The following is a 22,974-nucleotide window of genomic DNA, read 5'->3' as shown; positions in this document are numbered from 1 at the left end:
TTAATTTGCTCCCTTCATTCTGATGTCACCCACAGGACTGCTATTTGCTCTCATCAGAACTCCTATATTAGGACAATCTTTTCAGTGGTCTCCTCCTCCTCCTTTCTGGTTTTTGGTTTTTTGAGACAGGGTTTTTCTATGCAGCAGGTCTGACTGTCCTGGAACTCACTCTGTAGCCCAGGCTGGCCTCAAACTCAGAGATCCGCTGGCCTCTGACTCTCGAGTGCTGGGATTAAAGGCATGTGCCGCCATGACTGGCTTTGGACTCTCCACTTCTAATATGTTCTCTATTGGCATTCAGAGTGACCTTTGACAATTGGACATTTGGGACTGGAGGTATAGCTGAGTGAGTGCACTTGGCTCAAGGCCCTGGGTTCAATCTCCTTGCGTATTCTTAGGCAGCCAAGCCACACTGAGCTTCTTACTACCATCCCTTAGAACCAGCCTCTGTGTTTCCTGTGTACACTCAGTTCCCTGCAATTATCCCATGCATGACTGGCCCTTTCTCACAATGGCAAGCCACCATCAAGGCAAGCCCCCATCAAGGAGGTTTTCAATGACCATTCTGCTTGAGGTTGGGCCCTCTCCAGTCACCCCCACCAAGTGGGCCTTCCCTGTTCTTCATAGGCTTCATTGAAATGCATAATTATTTTATAATGCACTGGCACATTTGTTTCAAGTTACTTGCAGAGAGTCATCTTGCCTTTGTCACTAGGCCCCATAGGTAATAGAGTCATTGGGTCATCTTTAGACCTTGGATCTTCACCACAGTGCCCACTGGTAAAAGTGGATAAAGATGGACAAGTTCAGGTACCATCATCCCATTTCTTCTACAGTGGGATCTGAGAACACTCCCCAGCCTTCAGCTTGGGGAAGAAGAAGGTGACACCCTGAGCAGTACTAATTTTTTATTCTCTTGGGGCAAGCTAATGCCTGACAGCATCTTGATGGTACCAGAGACTAATTCCCCAAGGAGCACCAAATTGGCACTAACAGTAGGAATTTTTTTCTTGAATACTTCAGAAGTTAGCATGAAATGAGACTTCAAAGCATTTAGTTTATTGCCTTTGTGTTCTGGAAGAGAAAATAGATGCCCCAGGAAGCTTGCCTAGAACCATTTGCTACTGGGCCAGCAGAGAGCTCTTCTGATTCTGTTCCTTTCTTTTTCTCTTCTACCCATCTCAATTCTTTTTCTACCATCAGCTTCAGAGCAATTTGCTTTCTATAATAGGCTGGTTCCTAAAGGTGAGTGAGAACTGTGGTACCTATCTCCTCCTTTTGGGTTCCCTAAATGTAATTCAACCCATTTAAGCTAAATGGAACAAAAGCTTTGGTATCTAAATCTATAGTTACAGATGCAGGAATAGCCTCTCAGAGAGACTAGAATAACTGCATTAGTTATCTATTGCTGTGCAACAAACTACCCCTTCAAAACCTAGTGCTTAAAAACACTGCTTTGAGTTCGGGATGTTCTGAGGAGGCAGGTTTGGTTGATCCCGGTTGCTCTGCTTGTTCCCTTAGCTTTCTCATGCAGGTCGGCAGCAGCTAGGTCTTGCAGGGCCTGTTTGTTCATGAATAGTGTGTCAACTGGGCCACAAATCTCGAGAGAGTGACAAGACACTGTAAGCATTCTCACATTGTAGTGTAACAGGTCCCCAGATGGAAGTACCATTCAGGTCATAAAACTCAGCCATGTAAGATAGCGCCACCTGCCAAAATGAAAACAAAGACCCAATCCATTAAATTCCATAGTTCTGGGAAAGTCTCTAAATGTACTAACTTTGCTTTTGGCTTCTCTAGTTCCATTGCTGGCTGACTGGAGTATTATTAACCCAGGATTGTGTGTGTGTGTGTGTGTGTGTGTGTGTGTGTGTGTGTGTGTGTGTGTGTGTTGTGTGTGGTTAAAGCTCACCCTGAGAAAGGCTTGGGGCTACACTGAGATCCCAACCACCTAGAGTAGTCACCAGCTGGCTAACAAAGATGTTTTATTGGCTTAGATCCATAGACTTCTCTAGTAGATACCCCACAACAGTAGCTGGGTTCCAGAAGCATGAAGAAATGGCAAACCAACCCACAAGTGATTTTCAAGCCCCGGATTGTCCTAATGTTTACTAATGCCTGGTTGGCCCAAACAAGCAAGATTTGGAATCAAGGGACAAAATGAACACCATTTTCTTGGTGGGATGAGTTAGACATTATTGTTGCCATTTCCCTGCCAGTATACAAGTTCAGGGCTGGACAAATCCCTTCAGTGCCATGCTTCTGTATCCCGTGAAGGATACTGCAACCATCCTTTCATATAGCTGAACTGTGGGGAGGCTAAGTAGACCAGAGCAGCCAGCACCTGGCTGTGAGATGAGGTCCAGGAAGCTGCAAGCTAGAGACTCTGAAAATGGTCACCCGGTTCCTCTGAGTACTGGTTTGAAGGGGAAATTGGCTGACAGAGAAGCAAGACCTGCAAAAAGCCAGGAAGTGCAAGCTGCTTCATTTCACTCCCTCTGCATCAGAGTCTGCTGCTGGAGAGATGGAGAGGAGAGATGGGTCAAAGCAGGATTGGTCAGGGCTGCAGCCTCTGCTCCTAAAAATAAAGCTGTGAAGGCTAATGCACCTGGAGGTGGAGCCACAGGTCAGGTGGGCAAAGCTTTTAAATGCACTATCTTCTATGGTCCTCAGTGGGGGATGGCCTGGTGACATTCCCCCAAGCTCAAGGAGAGCGCCACCACGAGCAGGCCGGTTGCAAATCAAGACAGCAGTGGCCTCAAAAGCCTTTTCTAACCCAGTCTGACAGAACCATCAGGTCAAGCCTCTAAATTTCTCATATTGGGAGGTCTGGAGCAACAGAACAGAGGCTTTGGGGAAGCAGAGTCCTTGTTCTGGAAGGCAGAGGTGACTTTGCACACAGCTCTCCGACATAGTCTGACTCCCTTAGCCCAGTTGTCACCACAAACCTTGGCTAGGTTCTCGAGATGAAGGCGCCCACCAGGAAGGCAGAGGGGCTCTGAGCCCTACACAGAGGCGTTGCCAAGCCTGCTGAGGGCTTGGGGGGACGCTGCCCGGAGGCCTTTTCCTTGTGGCTCCAGACAAATTAAAAACCTCCTTACCGGCCATTCACTCGGAGGAGGCCTCTTCCTTGCTCCGCAGGGGGCGGCTGTGTTGCAGGAGATCTGGTTGGGGAGGAGGCTGGGCCTCCCGGGGCTGGCGAGGAGGGGGAGCCTCAAGAATGGAAAGGGGCCCTACCCAGAAGAGATTGGCAGGCAGGGAGCGGGGGCAAAGTGCAGCCAGGTCATTGGGGTTGGGCGGGGGGGGGGGAAGAAATCACCAAGTAAGGGAGTGAGGGAAAGTTCCACTTCCAGCCTCATTATGGAAGAGGCCTTGAGCAGAGAGGCGGAAGAACCCGGAGCAAAGAGAAAAGGGAAGTGGGACGATGCAGAGAGCAGAAAGGTTTTTAGGGTGCGCAGGCATGACAAGGTGGCGCCTCCTCCCGCGGGATCCCCATTTTAAGACCTGGACACGCATCTGCCCAGCGACTCCCAAAGAGGGGGAGCAAAATGCCCCATTAAGGGTGGGACGAATTGATTTTCCAAAGAAGCACGGCACCATTTCCTCCCAATGCCCTCTCTAGGCCCCCTTAATCTGCCCCGGAGGCAGCAGGTGACCTCTGCGCAGGCCCCCGAGGTGCCTTTGTTCCCGGCCTTCTGCGTCCGCCCGCCGCCGCCTGCACCTGCGCGGTCCGGGCTCGGGTCCACCCTTGGCTGCTCGCTCTCGGGGTGCAACCGGCATACCTTTGTACCCCGAAAGCCACCGCTCCTCCGTCTGTTTGCTCAGGGCTCGACAGTCACTAATGATTCCACTCTGACAGCGGTGGAAACCTACTCCCAAGAGGGAAGGGGAGAGTGTACGCCGCAAACTTCATCTGGAAAGCCTAGTTTGGAAGGGAGGCTACCAAGGCGGGCTAGAGCCTCTGTCTTTTTGGGCCCCTGATCTCCAGATGCGTCCTGCTGACTTTTAATCCAGTCCCTCTGAGGTTTGCTAATTTAATTGTGTAATGGGCACACCTGAGACATTACCTTCACTCTCATTTAGGACATTTCTTAGCTAAAACGGAAGACAAATGAGAATATTAACACAGGGAATTCATTGAAAGCTTATTTTATTTTTATTTTTGCCATCGTTAGAAAATCTGAGCAAGCAGAAGAAAACAGAACGCAGTGGTGGCGGGGCCTCCAAGTTGGAGGCAGGCGAGATCATCTCAAGTTCTTGCTAAGTGAGCCTGTGTTAGGCATTTAGCCTTCGTACATTAAATACTTCGGTTTTTAAGGAGTGGGTTTCCAGACATTTATTATTCATAGTAGTAGCAGGGCAGCCGGTAAGCCACTGTGTGGAAACTAAAAGACTTCCTATGCTAAAGGTTAATGAAAGTGTAATTTGAATCATGAAATCTTTATGTGTCCGCTCAATTTACATCGAAGACTCATTAAAGATGCGGTTGGTACCAGGGGCTTCGGGTGACGTCACAACGAGCATTTAAATGGGCGGGACCAGGCCGCTCTGCATGTAATCCTTTAAAAATATAAAAGCCTTCCTCTTTTCCTTCTCTGTCGCTCCAGCTGTAACAACTTCACCAACTGTCTAGGTTCCACCCCGAGGATTTCACAGAGAGAACACGTTAGAGGGGAATCAGGAAGCAGAGAAAAGGTCACAAATAAACGCTTCAGGAACAATGAAGGCTTTTCTCTATGCAGCAGTGGGAGAGTTGCTAGAAAAACGGGAAAGGTATTAATCAGAAGTGGCTATAAATCCTCTGGAGTTTTGCTCTTATAAAACTCCTCAGAAAAAGTCTTGAAGGAAATGCAGGTCAAAGCCCAAAAAAGCTCTTGATCAGAGAGATTGCTAGAGGAAAATCTTCCCAGACGCCGTTTAATAGGCAGCAATCACCCCAGGAGTGGGGAAGCCAAGTACGCTTGAAACATGGTTGCAATTCCTAATAGGTCTTGTCACACTTAAGGCACTGCAAGCTCCATCCAACGAACAGCTGAAGCTAGCTGGCGATTCATAAAGCCAACAGTTTAAAGTTTATTATGATGAAAGCCCTTAATGACAGCCATCGCTAGGGGCCCATCATTTATAAAGCTGTGCTGAGTATTAGACATGTAGCATGACCACCAATTTTATGTCACAATTGCTACCATAAAATGACCTTTGGTGATTTTTGCTGCATGTGGTGGACAGCTCTTCCTTCACATTAGTGCTCTGTGGCTTTCTTTGCAGACTATTATGCTGTCTAAAGCTTATTTGGCACTGTCGTGAGCCTCAACCCTGGTTATTACCCCCGAAGGCCTGTCTAAAAAAAAAAAAAAAATCTCATGCTCTATTACGCTACTCCAATAATTTGCAGTTCTTACCAGCCTTGGGCCGTGTAATATTTTAATGCAAATATGCTTTACCATTGCATTTTATTTATTTATTTATTTATTTATTTATTTATTTATTTTCCAAGTTTCTCATGTGTGATGCTGGCTAATGAAATATTCTCCTGCAGTTCACTGAAATCAGGCTTAGTACTTGGTCAGGTCTACTGACTGGGAACTGTTTATTCTGACCAGTTAAAACAGTGGCAGAAGGGGGAAAAAAGGTTAATTAAACTTGAGTTTTTTTTTTTTTAATCCCACGTGTGAGCCCAAGCAAAACCACCAGTTCTTCTTTCCCTGTATCCAAGCCCAATGCAAATTTACATCTGAGTAACATTATTTAATTAGGCTTCCATTTGTCACCCTTGCTTTGTATAGTTAGAGAGTGTTTGAATACATGGCCACTTTACTGCTCCTATGCAAACTGCTGTTGAGAAAGTGGCCTGTCCATGTTACCTTTAAATTGTGTATATAATTTTATAAATGATATAAAATCTGCTTCTAGTCTGGGGGGGGGGGGAGAACTACAAGCATGGCACACTGCAATTTTGGAAGGATTTAAAATATGTGATTTCTGTTGGTACCTACTGTATTGGGTTTTATATAAAGCTTTTTCAATAAGGTAAATTGTTACATGACAAACTCATCTTCCACCATTATCATCTGCTGTTTGTGTTTAACAACAGGAGTCCCGCTCTAACAAAACTGTTGTAATGGCTGCACAAATTACTCAGCTGAAAGCTTTTCACCAAACAAAACAGTATTAATCAGCAGTTCTTATGAAGGTGCTAATTAAAAACAATTTTCTTCCTCAGTTTGCAATACTAAAACCATCTTCACTTGCACAGTTTCCAGTATACAGCTACTGTATTTGCTCACACTTCAGGCCCTCCATTAACTATTGAATCTCCTATTAGCCATTTTATTACATTTCTGGTGACAAGCTTGTTGACATTTGAAAAGTCACATTATGATCTGTTTTATCTATTCAAAAAGTGTATTAATTGAAAAGTCAGGGAGACCAAAAAACAAAAAAAAAAAAAAATAAATACAGATTCCAAATGCACAGACCTCCTGAGTAGGATACACAGAAAGCCTTCAGCCCAGCCTGGGCAAACAGGCTCTCTGGATAAAAGAGAATCTGAGAATTCAAAGTGGCATTTCAGGCCTGATGATTTGTCAGGAATCCTCATGGGCTGGGCTCCTTTATAACTTGGAAATAGTCCACCCAGGAAAACAGATTTGCTCTGGGTACAGTCAGTCTGTCTTTCAAACTACTCCTCTTCTATGAGATATACTCAGTGTGATTGTGATGTTTCTGCAGCCTAAGACAGGGCTGTTTGTCCATGGAGGAGAATACTAGAGCTAAGACCCGGGCCACGCAGCCTAATCCTCCCAGTGACTGTGGTATGCATGCATATGTTCAGTGGGACTCTATTGGCCATGTGGGCATCCTACCCCTCCTCCAAAGCCTAGTGAAAGGCTTTGCCAAACAATGCTTCCCAATTGTCTGACATTGATTGGAATCAAATCAAGTGCTGACTAAGCACAAAGCCAAAAATCTCCAGAAGCTGAGTTGAGGGGAGGAGACAGTCCATTCCTATCAAAACAAAAACAATAACACCATCCCTTGGGAAAAGGTGTGCCTTATTATGGTAGTGGGGCGAAGAAAACAAAAACCCCAAACCCAAAACTCCCACCTCTCACCTATTGCATTAACCAGGTTCTTCAACTGTCAAAGGCACTTAACTAGTTAGGACAGACACCTGGCTGCTGGGACAGGGTTCCTAATCCTTCCTTTCACTTGGTTAACTGCTGGATCTCCCAAACTGATTCAACAGGTATGCAGTGGTAAATTCAGCCTCTACTGAAGCCAAAGAGAAAATCAGCAAGGGGCGGGCAGCTCTTCTCTGAAAACACCCGAGGAACCAGCCAGAAAAGCTTTTATGGCCCCGACAAGTTTTCTGCTGAATACTGAGCACCTAAATTACCCTTCCCTAATGGAAGTTACATTTTCATGCTCAGTCAAAAAGCCAACAAAATACACAATTTATACAAAATAGCAGCAACCTCTGAGGCAGTCTTTCTGAGCACCTTTATCCCAATCCACAGCATATGTCTTGCTATAAAATGAAATACATTTCTCATAACCAACTTGGTGGTGGCTGTTCCTATCACTGCTTTGCAACTGCCTGTGGACAGCATTACATGCATTCTTACACCCAACCATGTATACAAAAACAAAATCATGAGTTTTATCAGAAGATAAAATATCTATAAAAAAGAATATACTAATTTTTAACATTGTTTATTTTACATTATTTTTTTTTTACTTTATTGTAATATGTGTGTGTTGTCACAGTATGCATGTGGAGATCAGAGGACAGCTTTTGGAAGTGTTTTTTTTTTTTTTTTCTTCTACCATCTGGGTCTTGGGGATTTGACTCTGGTAGTCTGGCTTGGCTGCAGCGCCTTCACCCGCTGCACCATCTCACTGACCCAAAATATCCTAATTCTTATGATTTCCCAGGCAGGAGAGCTTCTTTTGGAAACAAACACATGCACAATTATGTAGACAATTGTCAAATAGGCCTGTTCCATTGCAACTATATAATCTAATACTAATGCACAGGAATAATCATAAAATTCATCAAGAAATATAAATGGATAAACTTTTTACAGTTGCCTTACTTTTCCTTCTCAATATCTGCATTCTATTAAAAATGCAAAAACTAATTAAAAAACACTTTTCACATGTTCAATAATGTAACATCAGTTTCATACAACTTTGAGATACTTTCAGGTAAGGATTCCATAAAGAACACATCTATGAAACCCTGAACATGTGACAGGAGACCTAGAGGCCATAATCATACCATAATAAATATATTCTTTACTGGGTATCTTTTAGTAGGAATAGCTCAGTTTTGATACACTGTTCTCAGATACTTCTAGAAAACACACTGCTAGTTTGCTTTAATACACACACACACACACACACACACACACACACACACACACACTTCTCCCAAAGAAATGAGCACTGAATCTGTCTATCTGCTGCACACAAATGCAAATTGAATTTCTGCCAGTTCTTGTATTTTTCTGATTGAAAGGAAAGGAAATATTCTCATGGTCCTGCTATTCTATACTTAAAAATGAGGTGGGGGTAGGGGGGTGGGGATGGGGGATGGGGTGATAGACCATCTTAGGTGCTACCAGAGACAGGTTCCCTTTGTCTGGCAGATTGAGTTGCAGGTTTTACCTAGGAAATAATTCCCCCTGAATTTTTGTCAGTATGAGTGGAATGACTGGTGTTGCTTTTTTTAAAAACCATCCCAAATTCTAATTTTTTAAACAAGAAAATATGAAGCCAGTGTGCAACCCATACAGTCACCGAAGGAGAGCTGCCACCAGCTGAACTACTCAGCTAAATGGTTGGTTTGCATTGCCCTGGTCTTTATCTAGCACCGAGAATAGACTGCTGTTTTATCCAAAGAGGAATAAATTGCTGTTATTGTGATGTTAGCCCATCACTTGGCATTGCAATTCAAGTTTTTGTGAGAAAGAAATGTATGATCTAACTGCGACTTGACCTATGCCTTTTGAGATCCATCTAGGTGCTTTAATGGAGCAGAAAAAGTGGCGAATACAGGGACATGCAAACCGATGGTAAGATTTTTTGTTTGATGATAGAAGTGGGCAGAGAAGACATTTGAGAGTCCCTATTTTTATGATGTCTAAGTTTGCTTAACATGCAAAAATAGATGAACCTCCCCAGCCCCCCCCACCTATCACTTTAATTGTATCACGTTGAATACACACTTTGCTTCTGCTAAAGATGTGAGGATACACAGCTAACCCCACCTAATGACATTCCTGCCAAAGTGGGCACAGATGATTCCTTGCAGATAAACATCTGAATTTCCACAAAAGGCATTAGGGGACTTCCATGGGAGCACCAGGGAGGACAGGCTGGGGTCCTTGCAGGAAAAGAAAACATCATCTTGGGTAGCACCAACTAAATGTTTACTATACACTCTAGTCTCAGAAACTAACAATATATACTTATTTTAAATAATTGTCTGATTGAGTTTAGTTTTTTGTTGTTGTTTTTTTTTTTTTTTTCAAATTCCCCCTCTGGTTGCAATCTAGCTTATCCACCATTTATTCCAAATTTCTCTGGAAGAGACCTATTTTTGAAAGAGAGAACAGCAGCAGTTAAGATTTAAGCCTGGATAAAGGCTCACTTTTCATGCATAGTCAGAGCCTAAATGTGCTCTTCTTGTACCTAAACAGATAATAAGCACTCAGCGAGCTCCCCCTCCTTGACACGGCGTACTGAGACTAATCGCACATAATTGGAGAGGAGGGGCAGAGGGCCGGCCACGCTATTGTGTCCAGAGGATGAGCGGTCAGTGTAGGAGGAGGAGCAGGGGGCTGGCCACGCCATTGTGTCCAGAGGACAAGCGGTCAGTTTATGAGGCTTTGGGCTGATGTAGTCATTTCTTATACTTCTATAGGGAAACAAAACAAAACAAAACAAAACATCCTGTTTGAAAAGAAAAAATGAGAGAGAGAGAGAGAGACAGAGAGAGAGAGACAGACAGACAGAGAGAGATAGAGAGACAGAGAGAGAGAGGAGACAGAGAGAGAGGGGGGGAGACAGAGCGAGAGATGATAGATTGAAACAATTAATTGGGACATCAGAAAGATGGGGTTTACATATTTATTTATTTAAGCAGAAAAGATGTTTCTGTATTTATAGATCTAGACTACCATTACTCAACAGAACAAAGGCAATTAAAAAAGAAGGGGGGGTCATCAAAAGAGAGAATTCTGATTTAGAGATGAAAATAATTCGATTGCTAACAGGTCCAGATCTGATCCTGGACTGGCTGCAGGCACATAAAAACACACAAAGGTTTGGTATAGAGAGCAACAAGCTGATTATAAGAAAAGGTGAGGGAACTGTGAGGGCAGTGGTGTGTGTGTGTGTGTGTGTGTGTGTGTGTGTGTGTGTGTGTGTGGTCCCAGGACCAAGATGTGGAATGTGCAAAAGTGGGTGGGGTCCTGAGTCTCAGGGGACCTGTGGCAGATTTCTCTTCTTGGGAAAATAATTCCTCGTGCATCTGATTTTTTTTGCCCTCTGTCTTCTATCCCATTTTGGTTAAAGTAAGCAGAAGGGGATAATGGAGATTTTCTTCATATATGTCCGAGTTTTCTTTTTTCAACTGAAAATAATAGAAATACAAGGTCAGGAGAGTCAAGTAAGGAATTTTTAGAATTGAAATTAATGTTAACTTTAATATAAAGATGATTTTAACCCAAACATATCATACTAGAAATAAATTAATCTCAACAGAGTTGTTAGTAGCACATGATGATATTAAAATAGGAATCTGAGGGTTTGTTTTGCTTTGTTTTAGGTGAGGATTGGGTGGTGTTTTCATTAGTACTCAAACTGCACCACGCCTGAGGGAAAGAAAGCTGGGGGTACCTTCCTCTTCCCAGAATAGCATTGGGGATGTCTCTAACTCGGCCTGGTTCTTGCTGCCCTAGTCAAGGCTACATCAATCTAGGTAGGCAGGAATGCTGGATGACTGGAGACCATGGCGACATCTGGGCACTAGGACAGGTCAGTGGGGCCTCAAACATTTCTTCCAAAGGCTGTCTAGGTCTTTGAGTAAATCAAGACACCACTTCACTCCCAGGAACATCTTCCAGCAGAACACCAATGCTAGATGGTACTAAGGTGAATTTCTGAGGACCTTTTGTGATGAAATTTTGAATTCCAACCAATCTTCATAACTAACCACACATTTTGGGAAATGTGGGGGAGGGGTACATGGTTATCTCCTCATTTGGCTAGAATAAATCTGACAGTCACATTTATTCTTACAAACAGAATTTTGTTTCTTCTTCCTCCTCTTTTGTTGTTGTTTTTGTTTGTTTGGCTGATTTTGTTTGTTTGTTTGTTTGTTTTTGAGACAGGGTTTCTCTGCATAGCCCTGGGCTTTCCTGGAACTCACTCTGTAGACCAGGCTGGCCTTGAACTCAGAGATCTACCTGCCTCTGCCTCTCAAACACTGAAATTAAAGAGGTGAGCCGCCACACCTGGCTAGTTTGTTACTTGTAAACACAACAGGTTATGAGTTGGTATTTTTGAGCCAATTGTTATTTTATTTTTAATTTACAAAGATCAGAAATTCTTTTAGATATACTGGAAAGCAATTCATTTATTACCTCAAACTAGTCACCACTACCTACCCTAGAGTATCCCATAAATGGCTTCACTATTATATTCCCCTGGGTTGGCTTGTTAGGGATATGTTCATCTGCATCTCTCCTCTAAATCCTATTCCAAAATGGTGACACGTCTTCACTGTTAAGGACATGAGCCCACCTTTTCCCATGGGACTTGAAGCCAGTTCTGTCTCCTTTCTAAGCTACTTTACTAAGAACAGGTGGCAAGGTAGGTCCTGATGTAACTTCATTTTGCTTTCTTAGATGTCAGCTCACAAATGACTAGTTGTCTACTGGGAATGGAACTTGAAGAATCTGTTAACACCAAAGTATCAACAGTGTGCATCACTTTGTGGTCATCATCAGAATTCCTGAAACTGGCTTCCCCAACTCCCCTGCCCATGTCCACTCACTGTTCATTCCTTAGCCAGGCATTGCCCTGGCAACAGAACCGGTGGGCGCATGGAGACAACTCACCGAGAGGAGAGGGGGCCATGAGAGCTAAATCTTTCCTTGGGGACTGGGGATAAGGGAAAGTTGAGTACTCAGAGCCAGTCAGCTGACCCACTCACTGACAAGACACTAATATACACAGCTTCAAATGAGCTCTTTATAAAGTCCCCGAGGTAATAGGTAGGGGTAATAGGTAATAAATAGTTCTTCTGTAAATATGGTCTAGGAATCACTTTTAACTTGAATTCTGTGCTGACCTCTGGAGGCAAAAGCAGAGGTTTGGCTGCCAGAAGGGCTAGCCTGGTCCTTCCTCTGAACCGTTCTGGAAACTGGGGGTAGGGTGGGGAGTCCCCCACCTCACAAACAGTACTGTAACACCTGCCTAGTTATCTCTGAACCAAGTAAAACTATTACAGGAGAGCCCTTGAACACACACAAATCTGTTAGGGAATGATGGCTTGGATTGTGTGTGTGTGTGTGTGTGTGTGTGTGTGTGTGTGTGTGTGTGTGTGGGTGTTACAGGGCTTAAGAATAATTCCATTTACCCAGGCAGTACTTCTTTGCTCAATTAATAATTATAATTTTAAGGAGTAAGAAAGCACCTTGAAAAAAAAGGAACAAAAAGCAAATTGTGAATAAAACAATTTTTCAATTTCATAGGTTAAAACAGGGTCTTTGAGGACTGCACTAAATTATAGAGCTGTTATTAGCCGCATTGTGCTTTACTTCGTGGTTGGATGTAACACACTCTCAGCCTTACTACGGTGGGAAACAGCAGCAGGAGTGGAGTTCAGACTGTTTACCCTTTACAGTATCCACAATTATCAACAGCACACCACACAGATTACAAGCACCAGCCACTTGTGAATAGATAAGCAGAAGTGCAATATGGCGGAGCATTTCACACAATGTATTGACTTCAAGGCTCAAGCCCATTTTCTTTTCTTTTCTATTTTTCTTTCTTTTTTTTTTTTTTTTTCTGGGCTAAGCACATAAATGTAGGAAATAAAATCTCCAGTGGTTTTGCCAAAGTCCAAAAACAAAACTGAAACTCGTGGCTTGTAAAATTCTATTTGGAAAGAATACTCGAGTAGTTCATCAGCTAATTTCAAGTCAGCGCTGGATCTAAACAGAGGCTCTCCCTGGCTAAGCCACTCGCTATTTTAACAATCTTGTGTCTCAGAGGTTTGTACTACACCATGGGGTAGTGTGTTTGAGTCTCAGCCTGGAGGGATCAGTTAGAGACTGGGGAAGAGAGGGAAGGGTTTTATTTTATTTTATTTTTTCCTTCCTGTTGCCCGGACAAACAGAAAGGCACTATTGTAAAACCGTAGGGACACCTTTGGCTGCCTGGGTCCTGAGCATGCCGGCTGCACCGTGTGGGCACGGTTTAACAAAAGCACGGGCAGAGAGTGCAGAATGGCACCGTTTTGATTACAGGCTTGCTTTTTAACGGAAATAAAATTTCACAGTTAACAATGAGAGGTGAAAAGTTTAAGAGGCAAAAGCTGTTCCTCCTGATCGCTGACTGTTAATCAGCTTCATGGGTGGTTGCCTAAATCTGTAGATTTTTTTTTTTTTTTACCTTGCACTACTGCCAAGATTGTAACTAATTTTTTCCCCTGTTGTAAGAGGAGGGGTGAAAAACTCGGCATAGAAGGCAGCTGTGTATGAGTGACGTGAGGCACTAACGCAGAGGGCAAAATTAAAATTCATGAATCTCTTCACAACCATTTGTGTAACAAGATTAAGACGGGACAGCGGAAAGGAGCGGCATTATCAGGCGTCTTACAGTCCTCCAGCTGCTTACGCTCTATTCCAACACAGTAGGGCTAAGAGGATAACACGCAGCCCGAAGGGGAGCGCTGCTCCTCCGATGGGGAGCAGGAACGGCCCAGGGACGGTGGGCTTTGGCCAGAGACGCAGAGGAAGAAAGCTGATTGCCGCTCAAGATGGAAAACTTTTAAGCCCTGGCTATTAGCAGGGCAGCCAACAAAAGATGCCAGGGAGGAGGTTCCTGCAGCCTAGCCGGCCCTCAGCTTCCTGGAGATGTGTGGAGGTGGCAGGGACAGGGCACTGCCTTTGGCCTCAAGGCTGGGGCTGAAACTCCTGGGCTCTCTACTCACTCCCTCCACCTGGTTCCTGGCCGGCTGGTGTGTGTGTCTGTGTGGGGTGTATGACTCTGCTAAAAAGGGACACAAGGGATGAGCATTCTTGCGCTAGAAGCGGATATCAAACTAATTGAAATAGCTCTCATTAAGCTCTCTCTCTCTCTCTCTCTCTCTCTCTCTCTCTCTCTCTCTCTCTCTCTCTCTCACACACACACACACACACACACACACACACACACACTTTGACCCAGGACTGCATAGCATGTCCCCTGGGTCATGTCCCCTGGGTTCTATTTCCTGCAAACATCATTCATGCAGGTTCACCTCATAGTCACAGGAAGACTATTTCTTAGGTGGTTGTCAGCAAGGGGAGGGATTTGACTTGTAAGCAAACCTAAGGCCATTTAATTATTTAAAGAGATGTATTTGCATTGGGGCCAGTTAGTCAGTCAGTGGTGACCTACAGAGTACTACCTGGGTACAGTACACAATATGGATGCTAGAAACATGTTCAGAGGTTTTCTGAATGTGCTATGCTTAGCAGGGTAGGGAAATCAAAGCAAGAGGCTACCATCCACTGTGTCTTGACATTCAAGTTCTAGACAAAGGAGGGTGGCACCAAGGACTTGAGTGCCTTGCTTGTCCCATTGTACTTCAGATGTTTCAGAGAGGAGACAAGGGGTCTCGGGGGACAATGCCAAACATCTCTGCTGGTGGAAAGATCCACACCTTGTATCTCCTGAGCTGTCACTGAGAAACTAAAAGCATTTGTTGTTCGAGGTAGTAAGTAAGTAGATAATATGACATCAAATCAGCCTCAGCTGATCCCTGTAGTTCCAGCCTGACCCTGGAGGGAGAGAAGGCCACCTCATTCCTTTGGTTGAAGGTCAGGAGAGACCCTTTCCCCATCAGGTAACCCCTCAGAGCTCTTCCTTTTGTTTTGGGAACAGGGTGGGGAGGTGCAACATTCTGGAAAAGTAGGTGACATGTGAATAACTTGCCATTGGGTTCCTATTTTCTACTGTAAGCCCTGGGTCCCATTCCGCCAGTGAGAGAATGCCATTTAACTTTCAGTTCTCAAAGCACCGTCCACCCCCACCCCCAATCATAGGCTAAATGTAGCCCTAGAGACACAGAGAAGCCAACCCATTTCAAGGAAGTGAGAATGAGGGTTCTGTCTTTCACTTGGAAGAGCAGATCCATTCTGCATATGAACTTTCAGGGGCCAACACATTTTGACATTGTATCACAATCCTGAGCAATAAAGAATGCTGTTCCCATTGTCCTGGGAGAAAATTACGGTCAGGATTTCACTTTTCTGCAGTCATAGCTTGTGAAAGCATGACAACTCAGAGTCTCAAACTGAGGGCAGATGAGCTCAGCAAAGACAGATGTCCATGAGGCACAAAATGACACAAGAAATCCCTGCTTGGCTGGTCCCTGTGACAGGCACCTGCAAACGTGCGAATCCTAGAAACTTTTCTGTGAAATACCTGCCTCTTGGTGTCCTATATTGCCCTATGCTCATAAATAATAAAAAGGCTGATAACATTGCTTTATGTAAGCAGGCTTAGAAATCACTCTCAGATAAGTGCTTTTGACCTAAATCTTGTAGCGCCTCTCGTTCTGACATATAACCTCGCAACTGTGAAATTTTGTATGAGATTTAACAGTCTCAAACTGTCAACTGACCCAGCCATAAAGCAAGCCGAGATAAAGATTTACAGTCCAACATGATACAATTAGACACTCACCTTCTATTTATTTCAGTGCGGCTAAGCATTTAACCTACTTAAAAGCCGAAGGGTTTTTTTTCATTAGAACACAAATGCATGTTTGTCATTCATTCTAAGCTGCCTCCTCTTGCATCTTGCAAATTAGTCTATTATGAATGAAAAAGATTAGTTTGTTTCAGAGAAAGGGGTAAACAGGAATGGTTTCTGTAAAATCCTCCTAGACACGCAAAGATAAAAGATGGCTTTACCACACAAAATAATCAGATACAAATAGCTGTTCAGAAGCAGCACACCTAAAAAGTACTTTAATCAAATATTTAGGTTACCTGCCAAAAAGACCATGATCTCTTCAAAATGCAATGCGGATTAAAGTGTTATCTAGCACAAGCAGAAAACTAACCTTGGAGTGGAAGTTTGAAATGTGTTCATCATAATTTTCATGTCTTTGGAGAGAGAAACCAGCTTTTTCAGCTAGATTGCAAAACTGGTCGAACGTATTCCCTCGGCGTGGGGCAAATACCATTGCTTTCCCCTAGAATATATATATATAAAAAAAGAAAATTCACATAGTTTAAAGTTGGAAGGAAACCAAACACAACAGACATGAAGTCAAAGCATTCATGTCTAATCAGGTACAGAAACTTAGCTGTTCTGCAGACATTTAAGCAGGATGGACACTCACAGGGAGAATTATTTCAAGGGCAGATAAAGAAAACAGTATTTCACACTCAAATAGCCATGCTATTTCCAAATAATGCTTATATAATAAGAAAAATGTGATATAGGGAGCTGCTGTTCTGGACAATGTAACCTGCATCAGGTTGGTGGGGAGTGTCCTTCTGTACATACATACGCTTCTCTTATTGGTTGATGAGTAAAACACTATTTGGCCAATAGAGGCAGGAAGATAGGCAGGACTAGGAGATGAGGAGAATTCTGGGAAAGGTAGGCAGAGAGGCGGTGCAAAGAGATGCCATGTAGCCGCCAAAGGAATAACAGGTCTGGGCATTCTCCGGTAAGCCAAGACCAGGTGGAAATACATAGATTTATACAAATGGGTTAATAATTAAGACAGAGCTAGCCAATAAGAAGCTCTACCCAACGGCCAACAGTTTAATAATTAATATAAGTCTTTGTGTGTTCAGTTGGGGCTGAGAAGGGCAGTGCAACCTGGCAGAACAAGAAACTCCAGCAACATTAGGTCTAGTGGTTTAAGTCATGGATATCGAGTCTTGGGGTGGCTCCATAGCCTTTGACTCCTTCATACCTACCAACACAGCTCTAGAGCACGTTGTAACCCCTGCTTATGCATGTTAGTTTTTTTATGTCCTGAAGACTAGGTGCCAAGTTACTCTCCATAGAGATCAGTGGCCACAACCCATGCTGGAGCATTCTCACGCTTCAGTCCTGTCCCTAGCCTTTTCTGTGACTTTCCTGGTCTGGGACAAGGTTCCAAAATGTAGGTTCCCATCTTCAGTGGATCCCTGAGAAAGGTCCACACTGTGATAGAGCAACTCTATAGCAATCAAATGAAAGTGGTACCATGCAGGTAGGCAGGAATTTCTAAACAGCCACGAAATCTGAAGACGATCATGGGCGTGAGCAGAACCTGAATAAAATGTCTGCTGGATTTCAGACGGCCAGTGTGACAAGGCACTTCTTGATGCATGCGAGCTCCTCCTTCCCCTGGCATGTATCAGAGTGACTAGGTTTCCCAATCTTATTTTCTCCCCATTAAACAAAAATAGACACCTACAAGCTTACAGCTCTCATCAAAATGCCACCCCAGGCTCTGAGGGAATTATGAGACATAGTCCAGTTCCTTTTTTGGTTGTTGTTTGTTTGCTTGAGGCAGGGTCTTGTTATGGTAGTCCAGGCTAGCCCCAAATTTGTGTTCCTCCTGCCTCCACTTCCTGAGGTCTGTAGCTGGAGGCATGAGTTGTCATGACTAACTTATTCCAGGTTCTTATGACAGAAAGTTATCATTCATACCTACCAGACATTTATTGGTACAGGAATGTGTTAGACAATGGGCCTGGCATCTACACATACATCATTTCCTCTAGTCTTCAACCTGTAAAAGTATCCTCAGGTCTGTTTTACAGGGATGCTTAGAAAGTTGAATAACTGGCCAAGGGGGCGTCGCCCAGATTTGATTAGAAACTCATCATCCTGACTGCAACATGGACACCCCTTTCTCTCTATTCCATTGTCTCTTTATTAGCAATAGTGATAATGATAATACAGCTACCACTGTGCTAGCTGCTTCACAAATCCTTTTTAATCCCTCTACCTTGTAGGTTAGACACTTTGCAGGTGAGAAAACCAGCAATGGAGGGAATGAAAAACAGTAGGAACCATGGGGCAGAAAGAATCCTGGACTTAAATATGGATCCCTACCATCAAACAGATGCAGCATCTCGGGACAATCAGAACCACACCATCCCACCAAGAGCTGGAAGGGATGTTGGAGACATGTACTCTGACCTCCTAATTCTGCACACAAGAACCTGCACCCTTCCCCTGCTGACCTGCTGAGTTTGCTCATCCATCCAATGGGAAGAACCGAGCTACAATGGCCTTTTTTTTTTTTTTTTTTCTTTTTCCAGCAAGCTGTGAGGCTCAAATGAAGTGAATGTAAAAATAATTTGAAAGGCAAGGCAATTCAGACATAAGATCAGAAAAATCTGCATTACTCAACCATGCTATAAGAATACTCTTCCCAACCCGTCTACCTGCAAGAGAATACACTGGTACACTGCTGCGGACAGCAAATGTGTTTTCACATTGTGTTTACATAGACATATACACACTCAGGCACGTAATTACAGCGGCACCCATCATGCCACTAGACTTAAGGTTCTGTCAGCTTTTCCAATATTAATTGCTGTTTTCAGGCAGTTTTCAAACTTAGCAGCAAAAATTCATTTTTACGTGAAACTGGATATAACACACGGTCTCAGCGGGAGAGCAGGAGTCTTTTTTTTTTTTAAGGACCAAAAAAAAAAAAAAAAAAAAAAAAAGGAGGGAATATCTATCAGCAGGTCATTTCAGTCATCTCAGAGGACTAGTTGCCATTCTAGAGTTTTGAATAATGGAAGTTGTTTGCACCTGCAAAGACTGTCTGTCGCACAGTTACAATTGAGGAGTTGATTTTTTACAGCTATTATCTAAGCTATATATCATAGCGTTTCAGGGTGACAGGATTCTTGGTTGGCTGACATTTGCATTCACCAAGTGCATGCTTCCCACATCCCACTCACTAGTGGGTTGGGAGTGGGTGGTTAGGCTAAGAAGTGTTTTCTGACTAAACCCCATTCCTCCACTTACGGCTCAGTTTACCATCTATCACTAACAAATATATCCAGAATTGTAGCAAGTGTCCCCTCCTCCCCTTGACAGCCTCTCAGCTACTGTTCCAGCTTTAGCTTTGTTCTTAGCACTTATCATCACAGACACACACTATATCCTTGTTTGCTATTGCCTGTCTCCTCTGCCTGGATGGCAATGCTCCATGACAACAGGGTCTTCCTATACTCTATGCAGTGCACCCCCACACTGCCTCGCAGATAGTAGGAACCCAGTCAATATTTGTTGAGAGAATAAACTAAATCCAGGTACTGAATAATCAAAAACAAAAACAAAAACAAACAAACAAAGACCCCCCCCCACCAGTCTTTGAGAATTTGAAGGCCACATTCTATTGCTTATTCTTTTGAAAAGATCTTCTCCAAGGGGCTTTTACAGAGGCCAGCTTTAGGGAGGGATGGCAGAGGGCACCCATCTGCCCACTACAGCACCCACAGAAACAGCAAGAGGGAGTAAGTAGTGTTGGTCCAGAATTAGTTATGAACTTTAAGTTGATCTTCATTGTGTTGAATATCCATACTTTGAGATGTGGATTAATGTTTCAGAGGTTGACAGTACAACACCCATCCTTTCAAATACACCTACAGAGCCCTATCAGGTTGCCAATCTCTGCCCCATGCTGTAATTGGTGGCTTTAGAGGCACCCTGCCTCCCAATATCCCCAGGGGAGCAGGGCATGTCTGTGGAGGAGTACAACCAGACGGATATTCCTTGTCATTTAGGATGCAAAAAGAAAAAAAAATCAGAACAAGAAAAACAATATAGATCTCAAGTTAGTGCATTACCCTAGGAAAATTATTTTCAGTTTACAAAGTGCAACTTTCTAAGCATCCAGCCCCAGAATCATTTTTAAAACTCAGAGTGAACGCTCAATGGCATGTAAATTTTACTGATAGGCAGAGATTCGAGGGAATTCACTTATCCCTGGAGAGACAAGTTCCATCTAGCAACAAAGATACCGTTTACTGCATGAGCTCCACTGTTGTTACTTTGCTAAGCTGCTCCATACTCAGGTATTAAAGGGTGTACACTTGTGGGCAGATAAGGGCGCCTCAGAAAGGAATGCGCCATACCACTGAAACGCCTTCACCTCCTCCCTCTCCCAGACAACCAATTATTAAATACCGATTACATGTTTAAGCTTATGCTTATTTTTGGTTTGTTTACCTGGTTTCTGAGATGTGCCCTTCACCCACTTCTCCTGCTCTCTCTCTCTCTCTCTCTCTCTCTCTCTCTCTCTCTCTCTCTCTCTCTCTCTCTCTCTCTCTCTCCAGTTCCTGGCTTCTCCTCTCCCACTAGCTCTTTAATTGCCCGTGGCTCCCAGGCTTCTGCCCACTTTTCCTCCACATTCTGTATAATTCTGGGCAATTGTACTCCAGTCCGCAGCTTCAACTATCACTTAAACGTCAATAATTTCCACGTATGTAACTGTAGCGTTCACCTTTGCGAAGGGTCCACACCCATCTTCCCGGGTGCCTACTCATCTCAGCATGTGGGTGTTGTGAAAATATCTTTAACCCATTCTGTCTGAAGCGGAACGTAACCCTGGGATCCAAACCTTACCATTCTCAGAGCTCTGGCCATTAACTCACTGCACGCCCCCGCCCCCATGTCTGCGCCCAAGTAAGCAGAGCTGAGGACTGGTGTGCTGTGTGCTGTTTCCACAAGAGTTCCCAGCTGGAAACCACTGCATTGCCATTGTTTTCTTTTCCTCCCCATTTTCCCTCCCCTCTCCTCTCCTCTCCTCTCCTCTCCTCTCCTCTCCTCTCCTCTCCTCTCCTCTCCTCTCCTCTCCTCTCCTCTCACCTCCCTTCCCCTCCTCTTCTCTTCTCTCCTGTGTTCACAGAGTCTCACAGCTCAAGTTGGCTTCAACCCCCACTCCATCCCCTTGTGGGATTACAGGCATGGGCCAGCACACCTGGTAAGATACTGACTGTCTGTCTTTTTGTTTTTGTTTTTGAAGACAGGTTTTCTTTGGGTAGCTTTGGAGCCTGTCCTGGGACTAGCTCTTATAGACTAGACTGGCCTTGAACTCAAGAGACCCAACTGTCTCTGCCTCCAGAGTGCTGGGACTAAAGGCATGTGCCGCCACCACCACCCGACTGGGCACTGTCTTTTAAAACCCCAAAGTCATGTCCCCCTACCTTCAAATGTGTTCTGAACGGGCTTGAGGGGGACCTGGAGGGATAAAGGGAGATGGGTGGAGCACAGTGTTTTCACATCCTATTTTATACTTGGTTGTTTCATGTTGGCACTGATTCTTGAACCTGGGGCTTTGTGAACGGCATGTGCTCTGCCACTGAGCTACACTTTGACCTTACTTTCATCTCTTTACCTGGGATGCGGGCTACACAGTTTGACCAAAGAGTCTTTGCAACCAAACAGGGTTTGTTAACTCCTGAGATGGGTCCCGACATCTATGGCAGACAGAGCCCCCATGTGACCCAACTCACACCCATGTCTACAACTGTCTCTGGCCCTCCATATTCACCTTGCCCTCTAGCCAAACTGAAGTAATCACAGCTGATGTGATCTTTTATGCATCCCTTGTCATTAGACTTGCAAACATTCCTTCAGGCTACAGTGCCTCTCCTACCCCACTTTTTCTGTCTTCGTGGTAACTCTTACTCATGACCTCAGTACCCAGGTCAGACACCCCACTCCTCTGATGCCTTTTCTGACTTTCTTTGGCCTCCAGATGATGTCTCCCCAAGTAGTCATTTCCACTTCCTGCCTCCATGGGTGGCCACAGCTTTGCTCTCTCTTTACACACCATCTTGCAGCTGCTTGCTTCCATGGGGTAGGGCTATAGTGTTTCTTACTCCATCTTCTGTTCCCAGCTCCATACTGAGCATCCAAGAGGGATGAAGGAAATGAACATCGACTCCATACTTTCTTCTTTGGATGATTCCATGTAGGGCTCGGTCCATGCTGGAACTGGGGAACTTGGCATTTCTCAAACATTGCTTTAGTGCAATCAGGCCCCTCTGCAGTAACTGAGAGGCCATCCTACTGCTCATAAACACTCAGTAACTCTCCTATTACCTGATAAGGTCCTATTTCTTCATCACAGTATAGTCAGCTTCATAAAATGGCTTCCTTTTCGGCCCCTGCCCCGAGCCCCAAAGTAGACAGACACACTCAAGACAGAGCACCCTGCAGGCAAACAACGGGCTCTCCCACACTCTCCATGTGAGCATCCTTGCTCCCTCCACTAGGTGCCACTTCTCTCCCCTTCCTTTGAGGTACAGTGCATCTTTCTGACGCCATTGGAGCTATATACAAATGCCCCGTCGGCAAACCTTCCAAGGCCTTCAATCACCCTGGGCTTTCTTCAGGCACCTCTTTGCTGGCCACGCTATGTTACAGTTTCCTGCGTGACTCTGCTCAGCTATCCTCCTCCCTTACAGTGCTCCTCCTCCACCATTCACATCTCCATACTCTGGTGCTTAGCGCCAGGCAGACCCTGGTTACTTAGCAAGTACCTGATGAAACAAAACCATCAGGCCTGTCCAACCTGTAGCCCGTGGTGCCAGCTTGTGGCCCAGGGCAGCTTTGAATGCAGCCCAACACAAAACCCCATACGCTTAAGTAAAATATTATGAGATTTTTTTTTGAGGTTGAGGACTTCATGGTGCAATAGCCCATGAG

General features: G+C 44.3%; 1 protein-coding gene across 8 annotated transcripts in view; it reads right to left on the bottom strand.

Moving 5' to 3' along the window:
* Window positions 1-296: 296 nt before the first annotated feature.
* Camkmt (calmodulin-lysine N-methyltransferase) overlaps window positions 297-22,974 on the bottom strand; it is a 365,650-nt gene continuing 342,972 nt past the window's right edge. For 3 of the 8 annotated variants that reach the window (XM_027417958.2, XM_027417963.2, XM_027417955.2), the window contains 2 exons: window positions 16,355-16,486; window positions 297-1,709 (listed from right to left, as the gene is read on the bottom strand). In XM_027417958.2, the coding sequence (XP_027273759.1) occupies window positions 1,584-1,709; window positions 16,355-16,486 (258 nt within the window). In that variant the 3' untranslated portion in view covers window positions 297-1,583. Of the gene's footprint in view, window positions 1,710-4,133; window positions 4,757-9,520; window positions 10,643-15,968; window positions 16,101-16,354; window positions 16,487-22,974 lie in introns of those variants that run through there. The other 5 variants (XM_027417959.2, XM_027417957.2, XM_027417960.2 and 2 more) reach the window with 5 other exon arrangements.

Source organism: Cricetulus griseus, chromosome 5 (genome assembly GCF_003668045.3).
Source record: "Cricetulus griseus strain 17A/GY chromosome 5, alternate assembly CriGri-PICRH-1.0, whole genome shotgun sequence".
Classification (NCBI taxonomy): domain Eukaryota; kingdom Metazoa; phylum Chordata; class Mammalia; order Rodentia; family Cricetidae; genus Cricetulus; species Cricetulus griseus.
This window is presented reverse-complemented; position numbering and strand designations above follow the sequence as displayed.